The sequence below is a fragment of the Acipenser ruthenus genome, chromosome 15 (genome assembly GCF_902713425.1).
Source record: "Acipenser ruthenus chromosome 15, fAciRut3.2 maternal haplotype, whole genome shotgun sequence".
In the NCBI taxonomy this organism is placed as follows: Eukaryota; Metazoa; Chordata; class Actinopteri; order Acipenseriformes; family Acipenseridae; genus Acipenser; species Acipenser ruthenus.
The window spans coordinates 9,419,936-9,437,895 of NC_081203.1; the positions used below are offsets into that span (position 1 = coordinate 9,419,936).

At 39.7% G+C, this 17,960-nt stretch overlaps 1 protein-coding gene across 2 annotated transcripts in view; it reads right to left on the reverse strand.

The window, feature by feature from the left end:
* The window catches only part of LOC117422119 (olfactomedin-like protein 2A), a 76,107-nt gene that overhangs the window by 11,076 nt on the left and 47,071 nt on the right, over positions 1 to 17,960 (reverse strand). The window contains exons 1-4 of one of the 2 annotated variants that reach the window (XM_058987149.1): positions 13,256 to 13,607; positions 9,585 to 9,692; positions 7,596 to 7,781; positions 6,137 to 6,368 (exon numbers count right to left, since the gene is read on the reverse strand). In XM_058987149.1, the coding sequence (XP_058843132.1) occupies positions 6,137 to 6,368; positions 7,596 to 7,781; positions 9,585 to 9,683 (517 nt within the window). In that variant the 5' untranslated portion in view covers positions 9,684 to 9,692; positions 13,256 to 13,607. Of the gene's footprint in view, positions 1 to 6,136; positions 6,369 to 7,595; positions 7,782 to 9,584; positions 9,693 to 13,255; positions 13,608 to 17,960 lie in introns of those variants that run through there. The other variant, XM_058987148.1, reaches the window with a different exon arrangement.

Here is a 17,960-nt window from a genome sequence, read left to right on the forward strand (position 1 = left end):
TAAACACATCTAAATTTAAGGTTAAAAAAATGACTTCTTGTTGATAGGTTGTGGCGGTGTTGAAAACTGGAGCCGCTATTTCTCAAACATGGGACCATGTTCCTCTTTAACAATGGATTTGTAAGAAAGTTCTCAAACATTCTTTTCAGTATCATGGTGTGGCAGGGCGAAAGCCCTAAAATGTAAAATTGCGTGTGTGGAGAATGTAAGGTTGGCAGGGATGGGATTAAATCTGTCCCTGCTAACAATCCCAGGTGTGGCCATTCCCCATTTAGGTAATTGAGTGCTGCATGGGGAGTGGCCACATGTATAAAAAGAGCCAGACACCCTTTGTTTGGTCAGTGTACCGGAGAGTGCAGTCAAATCAGGTTAATCGCAAACTGAGATCTCTGCAAACAGGCACATTTTGGACATTGACAACAAACAGGACTCTCCCCCCTCCTCGAGAACGCGGAGAGGGGGGGAAAGAGCGTCAATCACGCTTGACAATATAAAGGAACTTTGAGCAAACTGTAAATCATGAGCTGTGGGACAGGCCAAGGAGTGGCCCAGAGATGAAACCAACCAGTGTTTAGGCATGTTGCGTGGTGTTAACCCTTTGCGGTCCATTTATTAATCGCGCGTCAGGCACGCCAGGAATAATTAATTTTCACACGCGCAGTTAATTTTATACGCGCTGTTTAAAAGTATTTTTTTTCACAGTCAAACGGGTTTAAATGGCCCTGCATATCAACAAAGCACACACTAGGCATCTCCAGCCCCTCCCCAGCCTTTTGTTTGCTATAGCGTTCAGCTGTGTAAGAAATAAATAATAATAATAATAATAGTCGTACATACCGATCGATCATCTCCAGATCACTCGTTTTATCACCAAACTCCTCAATAATGCGATCAAAGTCATTATTTTATTACTATAACATCTGAAAAAAGCTCTGCAAATGTCCATGATAGTCTCAGTGCGCTGACGCACTTAGCCAGCTTGTTTATTATGGACGCCCATTATCTGATACCTGATACCATGTATGACTATTCATGAAATACGCCTTTTTTTTTTTTTTTTTTTTTTTTCCGACTTGTCTCGGCTCCTGTCGCTACCACTCGGCAATTGAATGGTTTTCTCGGCTTTTTCCGGAGAAAAAACGACTAAACACCCGTTTATTGCGTTGCTATAATGATGTCGGACCCAGTCCGACAAAGGACCTGTGAGGAATAATTGCAATGTCGGACCCAGTCCGACAATGGACCGCAAAGGGTTAAACACCACCCATGAATTTAACGATCCAATCAAAACATGTCAAGGTTTAATTCAAAAGACTGGAACAAGGCCTTAAACTATGTCCTGAAAGTGGTCAGAAAAAGAGGCAGAAGTGTGTCTAAAAGTGGTTCTGGAAATGTGGTGCTAAAAGTGTCTGAAATCTGTTCTGAAATCTGCTCTGAAGTGGGAAAAGAATCAGATACGAAAATGGTAAAAATCATGTCCTCAGAAGCCTAAAACAAGGTCTGAAGAGGGTCCTGCTTTCTGCCCTGCGAGAGACTGAACCTTGAAACAGGACACAACAAAGATTCAGAAACGGGTCTTTGTTTTTATTTTGCTGCTTGAAATCAACCACGAAATGCAGTAAAGCAACTAGCCAGCAGCTGTGCCTCTGGAAGGTCCCTTAGCCATATGAGAGAATTGTAACAAGAACATTTTTACAAACTACGTAACTTTTCAATTGCAACACATTCTTTGAACATTGAGTTCTGTCTGATCAACGGAACTCATTCCAGTTGGAAGTCTTCGGACAAGTCAAAGAATATGTTGCAAGACTATCAGAAATCAGCAGCTGCCTCCCTTTGAAAAGAACTATTATCTTGTTGCGAGCCGGCGCAATACAATGCCTACAGCAAGCAACGTACCACCTTCTTTTCCTTCGGTAGAGAGAGACGGGAGAATCTGCAGTGTTCTCATCACCGGAAGACTGACTTCCTGGTTAAAAATCGATAAATATTCAACATATCAAATATAAAAAAAATTTTAACTCAAGAAATTAACTGTAGCTAAAGCCATCAAGTTAGTTGATACATTGTTCTAGGAATAGAATAAAACTTCCTGTTTTGGAATGCAAGAAATATATTTTGTTTGTTGAAAATGTGTAACTCAAAGGAGTAGACTAATAAATGTAGAGAATTTGATCTTTGGCCCATTTCTGAGTTAATTTGAATGTAGACTCAATTGAGATTGATAACATGTTGTCAGTTTGGTAGATCATGTCTAAACTAAATTAACACAGTAAAAATAATTCGATAAATTAGTTATTGGAATGTTGGATTCTGTTCTGAATGGGAAGTTGAATAATTCTCATGCATTTTGATATGAAATCTGATTGATTACAACGAGAAATGAGTATTGAAAATACTAATGCAAAGTGGACACTTTGATCAGCCATAATTAATATTAGTATATTACATGTATGCTAATAATGTTGTGGTCATTGTAATCGTTTGATCATAGAAATCAATGAACTGTATACTATTCAAGAATATCTCTAACCAATCGCCTTTCCTTTCTGTGATATTAGATTAGTTGTACACCCTTTTTATTCTTAAAGAAAATCTTGTTTTATATTTCTGACACGTTATGTGACTGTCGATTATTGTCAAGGGAATTCGGGTTCCACATTATGCAGAACTCAATAGTATATATATATAAGTATATATATATATATTTATACAGTGCCGTGAAAAAGTATTTTCTGCATTTTTGCATATTTTTGACACTGAATGTTATCAGATCTTCAACCAAAACCTAATATTAGATAAAAGGGACCCTGAGTGAACAAATAACACAAAAATTTGATACATATTTCATTTATTTATTAAAGAAAGTTATGCAATACCCAGTGCCCCCATGTGAAAAAGTAATCACCCCCTTAGACTCAATAACTGGTTACGCCACCTTTAGCAGCAATAACTTCAACCAAACGCTTCCTGTAGTTATTGATTAGTCTCTCACAGCGCCATGGAGGAATTTTGGCCCACTCCTCCACGCAGAACTGCTTCAACTCAGTGACATTTGTGGGTTTTCGAGCATGAACTGCTCGTTTCAGGTCCTGCCACAACATCTCAATGGGGTTTAGGTCTGGACTTTGACTAGGCCATTCCAAAACTATAAATTTCTTGTTCTTCAACAATTCTGATGTAGACTTGCTTGTATGTTTCGGATCATTGTCTTGCTGCATGACCCAGCTGCGCTTCAGCTTCAGCTCATGTACGGATGGCTTGACATTCTTTTGTATAATTCTCTGATAAAGAGCAGAATTCATGGTTCCTTCAATGGTGGCAAGGCATTCAGGTCCTGATGCAGCAAAGCATCCCCAAACCATGACACTACCACCACCATGCTTGACAGCTGGTATGAGGTTCTTACTGTGGAATGCTGTGTTTGGTTTTCGCCAGACATAATGGGGCCCATGTCAGCCAAAAAGTTCCACTTTTGACTCATCTATCCATAGAACATTGTTCCAGAACTCTTGAGGATCATCCAATTGCTTTTTGGCAAACTTAAGACGAGCATTCATGTTCTTCTTAGTGAACAATGGTTTCCGCCTTGCTACTCTGCCATGAATCCCATTTTTGCCCAGTGTCTTTCTGATGGTGCAGTCATGAACACTGACTTTAGCTGAGGCGAGAGAGGCCTGCAGATCCCTGGATGTTGTTCTAGGGTTCTTTGTGACTTCCTGGACGATTTTACACCTTGCTCTTGGAGACGGCCACTCCTGGGAAGATTCACTACTGTCCCAAACTTTCTCCATTTGGACAATATGGCTCTGACTGTGGTTTGGTGGAGCCCCAGAGCCTTAGAAATGGCTTTGTAACCCTTTCCAGACTGATAGGCATCAACAACTTTTTTCCGGAGGTCTTCAGGAATTTCTTTTGTTCGTGGCATGATGTGCCTCTAGAACCTGTGTGCTGACAACTTCACTCTGATGGTAAGGGCCAAAGTTAGTCAGATTTATATTGGGCAGGGCTGGCCCAAATCAGGCCTGGTTGTTAACAAAAGTACTCAAACAGCTGACCCTAATTATCCCTTTAACTAGGGGGGGCAATAACTTTTTCACACCTGAAGATAGCATGTTTGATTACCTTGCACACCAAACAAATGAAAGAAGCACCAAACTTTGGTGTCATTTTTTCTCTCAGACTCCCTCTATATACTACTACAACCCACAAAAAAATCTGACCAAATACAATGTGAAAAAGTCATGCAATTGTAATCCTAGCACTGTGTGGTCTTGCAATGTCCTGCTGGATTGGCTTGCAGGAACGGAAAAACTGTTGCCACAAGGACTTCGTCAATGTATCGCTGAGCAGTAAGGTTGCCCTCAGTTCTGCACCAAAGACGTTCTTGTGTCCTCCCCATATCATCACACTTCCACCGCCCCACCGGTTGGCTTGAACAGTCAGCATAAAGGTCCTGGGCTGGTGTGCTGACCCTCTGCCTTCCAGGACGTGGCCTGTCCATCACACAGACGGTTTCCTGGTTTCTCTGGACTAGTCTGCTGATTGTTGAAGCAGAACATCTCATTCTCCAGGAAACTTCTCTCACAGACAGGCCACCTTCAATCATGCCGATAGCGACCAGGCAATCTTCATTACTCAAGCGAGGCACGGTCGTATCTTTTGCTGTTCTTGCGTTAATTAAAATCAAATGGCTATTTATACAGATTCATAATCAACTCATTTTGGCAATTTTAACTCAACTCAAATACCAAACACTGAGCACCTGCCGTTTTTATGAAATCACATGAGCTTGAGCTCAGTATTGTGTTTTCCCAAAGAACAATACTACTCAAACAATCAACAAACCTATCTGATCACTATTTAAAATGTAAATAACATTATGTATGTACCCAATGAGCTATTGATGTAAAACTTGTTGCGTTTTAATTGTGTATCAGTATATAAAGCTACAACTTTATTAGAAAATGTTATCTTTGAACCCCACCCCTGGCGTATACAAGCAAAGACCCTCCATTAACCCTTTGCAGTCCATTTATTAAATGCGTGTCAGGCGCGTCAGGTCCAATTTATTTTCACACGCACAGTTAATTTTAGACACGCTGTTTAAAAGTATTTTTTTCCCACAGTCAAACAGGTTTAAAAGGCCCTGCATATCAACAAAGCACTCACTAGGCATCTCCAGGCCCGCCCCACCCTTTCGTTAACTATAGCTTTCACATATGCTAATAAATAAATAATAATAATAATAATAATAATAATAATAATAATAATAATAATAATAATAGTCGTACATACCGATCAATCATCTCCTGATCACTCGTTTTATCACCAAACTCCTTAATAATGCGATCCAAGTCATTATTTTATTACTATAACATCTGAAAAAAAGCTCTGCAAATGTCTGTGATATTCTCTGATCGCTGATGCAGTCACAGCCAGCTTGTTTCCTTATGGCCTCCATTATCAGATGCCAGGGGCAAGTATGACTATTCATGAGATATGCCCTTTTTTTATTTTTTTTTCGGCTCCTGTCGCTCCCACTCGGCCACTGAATGGTTTTCTCAGCTTTTTCCGGAGAAAAAACGACTAGAAACCCGTTTTTTTGCATCTTTTTGATGATGTCGGACAGGGTCCGACATTGGACCAGATAGGAATAATTGCAATGTCGGACCAGGTCCGACATAGGACCGCAAAGGGTTAACAAAGTGGAGAGGGTTGATGTCAAACTTCAGTTAAAGGAAAGATGAGCTTAAGAGAGAATGAGTTTGTGACTTTGTTATGCTTTCACGTTTCATTGTCTCTGCCCCGTCTTAGAGCAACCAGTGTGAAAGAATGTCCTTGGCAACTTTCATCACAAATGGTTAAGTGGTTCTCTAGGTATATGTAAACAATTTAAGAGATGGAAGGACATCTGTACCCCAGATTGTGACACTATGAGTAACGTGTGGGAAAGAATGCCCTAGCAAGTTTCATTCCAATTCCCTTGATATATGGAGATCTGAATGTATGCAAGGACCTTCCACCTCCACTATATCCCCATTGAGGTAGATAATAACCTGTAGGTGAGAAGCTGGTGAGCAGTTACACATTAGTCACATATGTATTGATTGACGTTCACACCATTTTGTCTTACCTCTGCTGCTGGGGTTGTGTTCGCTGCTCTCAGGATTCCCAGCTTTGTAGTAGGTGATTCCTCTGATCACTCCAGGTTGGTGCCCTGCTGCCTTGGTTTTGGGGGTGGGTTTCACACCCTTAACATTTTCTTTATTGGGCTTTATTGGTTTTTCCTTTGGGGTTTTATCTGTCTTGGGTACCTTTTTGCTAATATATTTATTTACTGCTTTAGTCTTCTCTCCAGAAGTTTCCTAAGATGGAGAACACAAGGATTCATTGGTGACGATGATATTGCAAAATGTTTGTAGTTTCTGAACGTTAAATGAATGTATACTGCCTGCGTAAAAGATCTCCAAATTAACAGACCACATTGTTAAATAAATAAATAATTAAACTTATTGTCAAATAAAAAAAACAAAAATACTTTTTTATGTCATTTTGTCAAGTCATTCAGTATGGTAGAAATTCTGATCAGTTTCAAATTGTTGCTATTATAAACGCTCATTCCAAACAGCCAATACTAAAACGAGAAGAGTGCATTATTTGGGCTGGCCTGCTAAACCACAGTGCTGCTTGACATAAATGTGTGAGAGCAACACAGAGAGCATGCTGGCAAGGGAAAACATTCATGTTTGTATTGAGATGAGAAGTTAGCTCCAAGACCTAGTGGACACAGCCTTAGACCATGACAACTTCTGTGCTATTTAATTTTTTTATTTAATGTGTCCAATTATTATTTTACCCCCAATTTTCTCCCAATTTGGAATGCTCAATCCCTTTTCCCCTCACCACAGCAATTCCCCATACTGCTCAGGAGACCCAAAGGTTCAGTGGATGTCAGTGAGCTACCGGCCTCTGGAGGACAAAGGCCAGCCCTGCCGATGTCTGCCTTTCAGCTCAATGGGTGCCTGGTCAGCAGGGATTGCTGTAGTGTGATGAGGAGAAACAGTCCCTGCCAGTTTTGCCTCCCTATCCCACAGGAGCACCAGAGTCAATGCGACGCTCCCTTCAGAGTCCCCAGCGAAGACTGGTCTGCTTTGCACAGCCAGGACTGAATTGAACACCTGTATTTGAAATCATTTAACACATAACTGATGATGGTCTAAATAAATGCTTCTCCTTTTTGCTCCACGTATTGTTGCAAATTTATTACAATGACTTTTAAACAAGACATGTCTGTAAAATACATATCTCCAAATAAAAGATACACACAACACATTACAGGCCTACACTAACAATTTGTCAAATGTCTTCGGAATAAATGAGTTGCTTTCTTGGGGAAAGAGGGGGGTTGATAAACCCATAAATATTTCAGAGTTAAAATATTTTAGCAAAATCTTTTGACATAACAAGCATGGCTTAGCTCCTTTAGCAACTCTCTATAAGCTTTAAGCAACTAGCATATGGTCACAATATTGATAAAGGGTTAACCAACACCCCTTGATAGTGCTGGGCTCACAGAAATCTCAAGAGAGTACCTGGGCTTTGCTATCGGGAACAGCAGAAGCATCTTTCTGTAGCAGCTGCAGACCCAGACTTGAGATCTCCTTCTTGATGCTCATCATAATGTCAGAATAATTCTCATAGCGCTTCAGTTGGTTGCTCAAGTTTATCATGCTGTCTTTCACAAAGTCATTCTCCCTGGTGAGATTCGTCTTAATGGTCTGTAGGATGACACAAATACAAAGTTGGAGGTGCAATACTGAAAAGGGTACACCAGATTAATCTGCAGTGTCAGGTTGTGTTGATCAGCCATTGCTTGCAGAAAGTTTGTATTCCAACTGAAGTCTGTCAGAACTTTAAATGTATCCAGGTGTAAGGAGGCGGAAGCTTGGCCCGAACCAGGGACCACGCACACGTGTCAGATGAGAGTCATAACTACTATGCAAAACAGCTAGGTTCATTTTTAACCTCCTCTCATCTCACTGACAGCAGTAAGATCTGACAGTGGTGCATCAGACAACACTGCCCCTTACACTCCTATCACTTTAATCTCTATGAGATCCGAGTCACGGCCCCAATGTACTGGGAATTTACAAACAAAAATGTTCATCTCACAGGGGAATTTACAAACAAGAATGTTCATCTCACAGGGGAATTTACAAATAAGAATGTTTGTCTCACAGGGGAATGTACAAATAAGAATGTTCATCTCACAACTTGCACCTATGTTGTTTCTTGCTTGTATTGTAACAGATTGGCTGGGTGGCGTGCCTGATGAGGCTGCACACAGCTCAAAAAGTGTCAGCGTCACAGCTCGAGGCAGCTGCACTGCTATGCTACACAGACGCAGGATACCTATTACGGAACCCTTAAACTACAAGATGGTGCCTGTGAAGGCGCTGCCCAGCCAGGATTGTCGCAACGACCCGGCGTCGCTGGGAGGCCGGGACTTCGGGAGCAACAGCAGTAGGTTAGTTTAGGGGATGTTGATCCCAACCAGAATAGAGAGGGTTTCATAGTGCAGTAGGTTCCTGGAGCGGGACGTCTCTTTTAGTGAGCCACATGGTTGGAACTGTCTTGCTTTGTGGGCAATCACAAAATCCGTAACTAAGGATGGTAATCTGCAGCCACAAGTCAGACACAGATGTTCCAAAAACAGTTCTAAAAATGCCATTTAAAAAATAAAAAGTGATATCAATTGTTAAGGTTTATAACTACAAAATACATAAATCGTCTAACAAAATCCTGATAGATTTCCAAAATCTGTGTTCTTCTGATACTGTAAACTACTTATTTTATTCGCTTAGTTGCCTAGAAATTAAATTGTACAAATAAACACATGGACCTCCTCAAAAGTTCTGGCCAAACATTTTCCTTTTATCAGCCAAAGAAAGTGGTGACCAACATGCTTATTTACATCTATAAGCGTTCAACACTGTATTGGCAACCATAAGTGTTGACATCGAAAGCACTCAATACGTACTTAATATCTGGCGTATATTCACTGCTGACAAACGTTGAATTTAGCCACAATATCCCACTCCCATTATTTACTGTATTTATTTATTGTGGCTTAACCCAAGAAAAACAAAACACTTTTGAAGCTGAGACATTGTTATTGTAATATGAGTTAACATGTGCTTGTGTAACTGCTAATGCAAACAAGCCTATGCAGTGGTGGTTTGTGTGGCCTCCAGTTTGTACCTAAATGCCCCGTTATACTGATTATGCACAAGAAATAATGCACAGAGGGGTGTGACATTTCGACACTTAAAGCCTCTACACCTACTGTACTGCCTAAGCCACTATTTGCAGGACAAGAAACATGTATTTGCAATGATATCTTATTTTATTCTGTTTAAATAAAACTTCAAAAGACCAGGGTAATGGAATACAATCTTTGGGGCTTTCAATAGAAAGAGTACAGCATTGTCTCAATGCATGCTGTAATACCTCATACCCTGTAGTAACTGTATTAAAAATGTTTGCAAAACATATAAATACGATTGCTTGTGTAACCTTACCTCCTCAAGGGTGTTCATCTGGGAGACCACTTTGTTGATGTAGGTGTGAACTTTGAGGAGGTCCATGCTGTACAAAGTTCCCTCCAGTAGGTCCACCATGGACTGCAGCTGTCGAGTGAAGTCAAAAAAACAAACTGTGGTTTAATTCAAACAAAACACAAAGCCAATGTGTGCAATACTGAGGGCAGTTTGAAATGTGAGAGTGCATTGCCCTAGCCCTGGAGTACAGAGCCATTGTAGTGCCACTACATTGCCACTAAAGATCATTTAGTGACCCTTAGACTTTGTTTTATTAAGAAAACAAAGCTAAAGGGGGCAACGAGAAGGGAGTGACATTTCTGTGTTTGACTTTAGTGGTTTCCAAAGATTTTCCTGTCGATTTCTCCTTTAAAAGGAAATATTTAGCAGTATGTTCCATGCACAGATGTCCATGAACTATATCAGTTTTTCTTTGGTTTGCTTGTCTAAGCAAATTTGGAGGCCACTCTTTCTTCCCACAGGCAATCTGGTCCACATCTGATTTGGTCTGGCATTCTGGTATGCAAGAACTACCAATAGTGTAATTCCTGAAAGAGTGCCAACATTATTTGGACATGCTACATTGGTAAAATTAGCACTAATGCTGCAATACAAATTTAATACTGTAAATATACCATGTGAGTATGTGGAAGTAATATAGTGAAGAAAGGCATGTTAAAAAAATACATACAGAACATAGTAATAAAGTAAAATACATAGTAAATATACAGTATGTCCTTTGTTAGTGATCCCTGTAACAGAATTGCACACATTGTGACACATTTGTTCCAGAATGTAGAACAGGTTCCCTTCTGTTTGTAAAATGTGTAATATTTGTAATAATATTTGATGCATTTCTAGAAAATGGTACTGTATTTGCTCAAGTAAAAGTAATATTACAGTATCATACTTTTGTGTGCTTTCATCTGTGTTTTGCTGTACTGCTATGGTACCGTATTCGCTCGAGTAATAGTCATCCTTGTGTAAAAGTCGAGCCCCCCCATTGTGAGAGCGAGATTTGGGTATAAATTAAAAAAAAAAAAAAAAAAATGTCATTTGTTATTGAAACAGATGATATGTTTAGTGAAACAGAAAACAAAAATGAACTCCTGAAATCGAATCTGTTGTTAGAGTACAGTTCAGACGTTAGTTTTCCTAAATATATGTATTTAGATATCCGGACGGCGTTTGAGCAGCAGATTTGCAAATTTGCAGATTTATAAGCACTTCTACCTAGAACCGCCAGACACGTCATTTTGACACGTATTACAATACAGTACATTTTTTTGTTTTTGTTTTTTTGTATGTATTTCAATGGAATGTGGGAGGTGGTGTGGTCTGGCTGTAATTCAATGAAACTGAGTTTTACATGACAGCTCCTGGATGCAAACAAACCTGGGACTCAGTTTTTTATATATAGACAATGTCACAGAATCGTATTTGCCAAATCTTGAGATGTTTGCGTTTTGATTTGAGAGAAATTGGAAGTATTTGCTCTGGCAACGAGGGCAACAAGAATTTGTCACAACAATGTCAATGGAGGTGCGGGTTTTCCACAGAAGCACTCTGCTGCAGGGTCACGCTGTAACAATCAGCCCTTAGCCTATAGCCAAATATACAGACGTGCTCAAATTTGTTGGTACCCTTACAGCTCATTGAAATAATGCTTCATTCCTCCTGAAAAGTGATGAAATTAAAAGCTATTTTATCATGTATACTTGCATGCCTTTGGTATGTCATAGAATAAAGCAAAGAAGCTGTGAAAAGAGTTGAATTATTGCTTATTCTACAAAGATATTCTAAAATGGCCTGGACACATTTGTTGGTACCCCTTAGAAAAGATAATAAATAATTGGATTATAGTGATATTTCAAACTAATTAGTTTCTTTAATTAGTATCACTCATGTCTCCAGTCTTGTAATCAGTCATTCAGCCTATTTAAATGGAGAAAAGTAGTCACTGTGCTGTTTGGTATCATTGTGTGCACCACACTGAACATGGACCAGAGAAAGCAAAGGAGAGAGTTGTCTGAGGAGATCAGAAAGAAAATAATAGACAAGCATGGTAAAGGTAAAGGCTACAAGACCATCTCCAAGCAGCTTGATGTTCCTGTGACAACAGTTGCAAATATTATTAAGAAGTTTAAGGTCCATGGAACTGTTTCCTCCCTGGGCGCGGCCGCAAGAGGAAAATCGACCCCAGAGTGAACAGAAGGATAGTGCGAATGGTAGAAAAAGAACCAAGGATAACTGCAAAAGAGATACAAGCTGAACTCCAAGGTGAAGGTACGTCAGTTTCTGATCGCACCATCCGTCGCTTTTTGAGCGAAAGTGGGCTCCATGGAAGAAGACCCAGGAGGACTCCACTTTTGAAAGAAAAACATAAAAAAGCCAGACCGGAATTTGCTAAAATGCATATTGACAAGCCACAATCCTTCTGGGAGAATGTCCTTTGGACAGATGAGTCAAAACTGGAGCTTTTCGGCAAGTCACATCAGCTCTATGTTCACAGATGAAAAAATTAAGCTTTCAAAGAAAAGAACACCATACCTACAGTGAAACATGGAGGAGGCTCGGTTATGTTTTGGGGCTGCTTTGCTGCGCCTGGCACAGTGTGCCTTGAATCTGTGCAGGGCACAATGAAATCTCAAGACTATCAAAGCATTCTGGAGCGAAACGTACTGCCCAGTGTCAGAAAGCTCTGTCTCAGTCGCAGGTCATGGGTCCTCCAACAGGATAATGACCCAAAACACACAGCTAAAAGCACCTAAGAATGGATAAGAACAAAACATTGGACTATTCTGAAGTGGCCTTCTATGAGTCCTGATCTGAATCCTATCGAACATCTATGGGAAGAGTTGAAACTTGCAGTGTGGAGAAGGCACCCATCAAACCTGAGACAGCTGGAGCAGTTTGCTCAGGAAGAGTGGGCCAAACAGGTGCAGAAGTCTCATTGAGAGCTACAGAAAACGTTTGATTGCAGTAATTGCCTCTAAAGGTTGTGCAACAAAATATTAGGTTAGCGGTCCCATCATTTCTGTCCATGCCATTTTCATTTGTTTTCTTATTTACAATATTATGTTGAATAAAAAATCAAAAGCAAAGTCTGATTTCTATTAAATATGGAATAAACAATGGTGGATGCCAATTACTTTTGTCAGTTTCAAGTTATTTCAGAGAAAATTGTGCATTCTTCGTTTTTTGTGGAGGGGTACCAACAAATTTGAGCACGTCTGTATATACGTTCCCAGAAATTATAACTAGCTACTGTGCCAAATATAAAAATATCTAAAATATTTAAGTACAGAAGGATTGACAGACAGCGGAAAAAAACACATAACTTGCACTATTTGCTTAACACAAGAAAAACTATTTGCACTCCAATAAGGACATAAAATCAAGATTACAAAAAAAAACAAAAAAAGACACGCACTTGCACAGACATGCGTGCGCAATTCAATGCAACAACCACAACAAACAATTCATTCAGAATGAATAATATCAACTGGAGAGCGTGCATTTAAACTTCATCCCCCATGAATGAATTGACCGTAAGATTGCAATGTTCCGTTTGTTTAAAGCAATCGTCCAGTATAACAAAAACAAAAAAATACAAGACGTGAACTACAAGCTCAGTAGCAAAAAATACGCACATTTAAAAAATAATATCCAAGTTAGCCATCCAGCAAGAAACCCATTTGAGAAAAGTGTAGAAATGAGATCTTCTGAGTTTTAGCGTCCAAATTAAATCTTCATTCTTCATAGTTTGTAATCCATAAGGGAAAGATCGGCACAGCAATGCAGGTGCACAGCAGTAGTGTCGTGAATCATGAAAGCATGTTCAGTGTAACAGCACGAGTCCGTTCTCTCTGAACTAAGTTAACCTGATCTTAACTGAACTTTCTTTCTTTTCAAGCGCCAATACAAACTACTGATAAAGAAAAACAACAAACAAGCGGCAGTGAGCAATCCTCAAAGCGAGGCAGTCCCTCCCAGCAGACCTGCAGGTGCGTTGCCAAGTACTGTATGTGAACTCGCCTCGCGCACTGAATTCATGCCTGCACAGGGCTCCCCTGGGTCCTAAACCCTGCTAGGTACACACAGGGATTGTAGTAACCACACACCGACCATGGCTTTTGCAGACATTAAATGTTTGTTGTCAAGTTTTTTTTTTTTTTTTTACTAGTGTATTAATCGACTTATACTCGAGCAAATACGGTAAATAAGATTCAATGCCTGATAGTAGTACACCTCTGAGATGTTACCGAAATGATATGCCTAAAAATAGCAAACATAAAATGAAGTACAGAAAAGAAAAGGTTATTTTTGTCCTGTTTACCAACCAAAGTTTGTTTAATTTATGAAAAAAAGTTCAAGGATATTAAAGTCCCCATGTAGTTTACAGATATTTTAGCTTTCCAAAACTGAATTTTCGGATTCCATTTGGCTAGAATCCAATAAAATTATTTTTTATTTTTATTTTTATAATTTAGAATTTCCAATTATTTTTACCCCTGATTTTCTCCCAATTTGGAATTCCCAATTATTATTATTATTTTTCTCCTTCACCCCAGCGATTCCCCACACAACTCAGGGACCTGAGGCTCAATGGGCGTCCTCTGATCCCACAAGCCAATCGGCGTCTTTTTACACCCAGGAACTCGAGAGCGGATGTCCGCAGGCTACCGGCCTGTGGAGGACAAAGACCAGCCCAGCAAATCTCCGCCCCCAAGCTCAAGTGGTGAGGAGAAACAGTCTAAGCCAGATCCCACCTCCCAAACCCCGGGAGCGCCAAAGCCAATGAGGCGCCCCCCGGTGTCCCCAGCGAAGACCGGCTGCATCACACAACCAGGATTCAAACCTGCGACCTCTGGCTGTATGACTCTCCCTGCACGCCGCGTGGCACTGCTTTTACCAGGTGAGCCATTCAGGGACCCCATGTAATCCAATCAAATCTTGATTTCATCCAGTCCTCTGTGCAATTATTACGCAAATATGAATTTTTGCTTTGACTGGAGAAGTGAGGTCTGGATTAGAGAATCCCTAAACACAGTGTGTCTGGCTCCTGGACTGTTGATATGTTAATGAGAGGTAATAAAGTGGGTTTTAAAGAGTTGATTACATCTTCTGTTATGTGTGTTGTAGTTTCTTTATACAACTGCATTTCATTTATTTATGATTAAATAACTACCTTCGTAATTCCACTAAATTTAGTTTGTTTTCTCTAAAGGCTGTATCACTAAAGTTTAACTCTTAAAAGGCTTCCAGCAAACAGTTTTGTCTTTTTTAATAAAAGCTGGTACAAGTATAAAATACTGCAGATCTTTTCTTATATTTAAATTACATACATATAATTGAAGACTGTTTGTCACAGCACTAAACATTTAAGAGCACAGTTTCAAAACGGGTGTGTGCTCTCTTAAAAGGCAACAATGTGTTTCAAGTTCCATATTTAGTTAACAAATGTACCTTATTCCATAAGACCACCCACATTGAAAAGTGCCTGTCATACGTTTGTGAGTAGATTTTTATCCTACATATGGGGGAGTTGAAAAGATTTTTTTTTTAAATAAAACAAAAATCAGTGGTCAGTGAGAAGACACTTATACCTCGTTTGCATAGTCAAGCCAATTCGAGTACATGCCCTTATTGCCCCCCAATGCTGAGTTTCCATGTTTTTGTGAAACTCCAGTTGGCCTCCAATTCGGGTGCGTACCCGAGTTCTTTGGTACCATTTCACTATGCAGGCTGACCCGAATTCATTTGGGCCGAGCAGAAAATATGTCACTAATCGTGGAATCCCAGGTCAGCAACAATCTCTATGAAAGCTAGTGTCAGTTGCAAATTACGGTTAGAAAAAACGACATAATTGCTTACATGTAATTTAACTTCGTAAAAAACAAACAAACAAAAAAAAAAACCACAATGATTTAACATGCCAGCACATTATGCAACGTGGAATCATGATGAAACACTATCATGGACTACTGTTTGGTGAGATCGGGTCATTCAAAGTCAGCTAAGGATCTTTTCAAAATCAAAAAGTGTTTCAAAATATAAGTCAAGTTCTACTTTCTATGGGTGTGAGTAGGAATGCTCTCCAATGTAGGGAAACAATAAAATAAATTTAAATCGGAATACAGAAAAATCAAGGACCACAATAACAAAAGCGGAAACAATCCCAAAACATTCCTATTATGACAGATTAGATGCGACTTTAGGACACCATCCAATATCACAAGACAGTCTGCAGTGAATTTTCTGGAAAAGTATCCATTGCTGTGTTTGGTGATAACAATGTTACAATATCAGTAACGATGATACAGTAATCTGGTTACTGTCTGGCCACCTCTCGCTCATGTAATAACTCGAGAAACTCGGAAAAGAAAGATAGAAACGTTATTTTTTTTAGCCAACTCACGTTGCACCTCAACTCGAGTTTTGGAAAATTCAGGCTAACCCGGGAGCACTTGAGTGCACTCGAGTTGGCTTGACTATGGAAACGAGGTATTTCCAGGTCCAAAACACCAGTCAAGCATACTGTAGTTTCAACATTTTCAATGGTCAAATTAAATCAAAACATTTTCGGTGTAACCACTGCAGTTTAAGCAGAAAACAGTTTAATTTTATAAGTCACAGTCCACTGAAAAGATGTTTGGTGAACAGTGGTATCTCGTGCAGTAGTTATATTAAATAAAAATAACATTATAATAAAATGTGTTTCTTGAAAACTTGAAGTGCTCAGATTTTGTTTTGTTTAGAAGTCTTGACTCGCATTTTTATATGTGTGGCAGCACAACCTCCTGTGGTTATAAAAGTGTCCTCTCTTTGTGATCAAACATACAGTGCTCGTCTCCCCTTCACCTTGCAGAGTGAGTCACAATGAAGAAAAAATGCTATCAGAAATGAAAATGGTGTTTTAATAGCACCACTGGCAATTCTAAAACTGTAGGGGTTGTTCTATTGTTAGAAGAATGGTTACATTAAAAAACAAAAACAAACACTGATAGCGAGTAAGAACCAGTATGCTTGACTGCTCAACAGTCTGCCAAATTCCACACAAGTCTTCTAATACAAGCAGACAACTATCTGAGTATGCAGTGAGACCAGAGCAGATGAACTCCCGGAATGTCACTGATGGGTATCAGAAACGGCAATCCTTTGACCACGCTTCATCCATCAAGTCGTCATGCTGATATCCAGGTACTGAGTGTTGTCAGTTTGGTATATCTGTGTGGGGTTGAATCAGATCCAAGCTGCTTATAATGTTATCTAGGAGCTGAGTAGAGGAGATGAGCCGCATGACCTCCGTAAAGGCTCTTCCCGGGTTACAGACAACACTCCCTCTCTGCACAACCAAAATCTGTTTCTTCTTTGATGTCCTTCGATGGTACAGTACATGCTTCTTAGTTTAACAATGATCATTTCCACTCCCTCTAAGCAGCTCAGAGCAAATTTCATCAGTGATCTTAGTATGTGCTTACTTAGAAAACACAGCATTAAGCAACTGTATGTGCTGAAGCAGCAGTGACAAGCACACAGAGCTTGTTCTTCATTTGTTTGTTTGCTTTTGTCATTTTGCACTACTGAAAATAAGCAGCACATGGCTAATTTGAATGTTAGTTTTTACTAAACTAATGAATTGCTCTTCATGTGCAGTCATTGAGCTGTTGCAGATGTAAATCTAGAATGTTTGTATTGCATAATTTCTAGACAAACAACACGTAGCCCAAATTCTGCTGCAAGTTCCTTTGTCAGCACTTTACATAAATACATTAATAGCTTAAATATATTAATCTGTTCCATGACTGCTTCAAATACATAGACTCTGAAAATTAAAGGCAAACATGCTCCCTTATCAAATCAACATCAATGGCATTGCAATGGTTTTATACAAAACACTTTGCATACATTTTTTAAATATAAAAATAAATAAAAACGAGGGCTCAGAACCAGAGGGGAGTAAGTGACATTTTTGACAAAATGGCATATTATTTATCAAATTAAAGCTCTTGATGAGAGCTATCTAGTGCCAAAAGGACCTCACTGAAATCACAAACTGCACTGAATAAAGTTAGAAAGTAATAAAGCCACAACTGCAAAATCTAGGTAAACTTAGTGCCAGGAGGGCATAACTAGCACACTTACACCCTCCTGGCACTGTTGCATTATGGGATGGCTGAGTGACAGCAGATGAGTCAAAATGACTGAGAAAAGCTGTAAAATAAAGTTTTGTGTATGGGCTCCCAAGTAGCGCATCCAGTAAAAGCACTCCGCATGCACTCTATAGCCTGGAGGTCGCCGGTTCGAGTCCAGGTTATTCCATGGACGGGAGTTCCCAGGGGAGGGAGGAGGGAG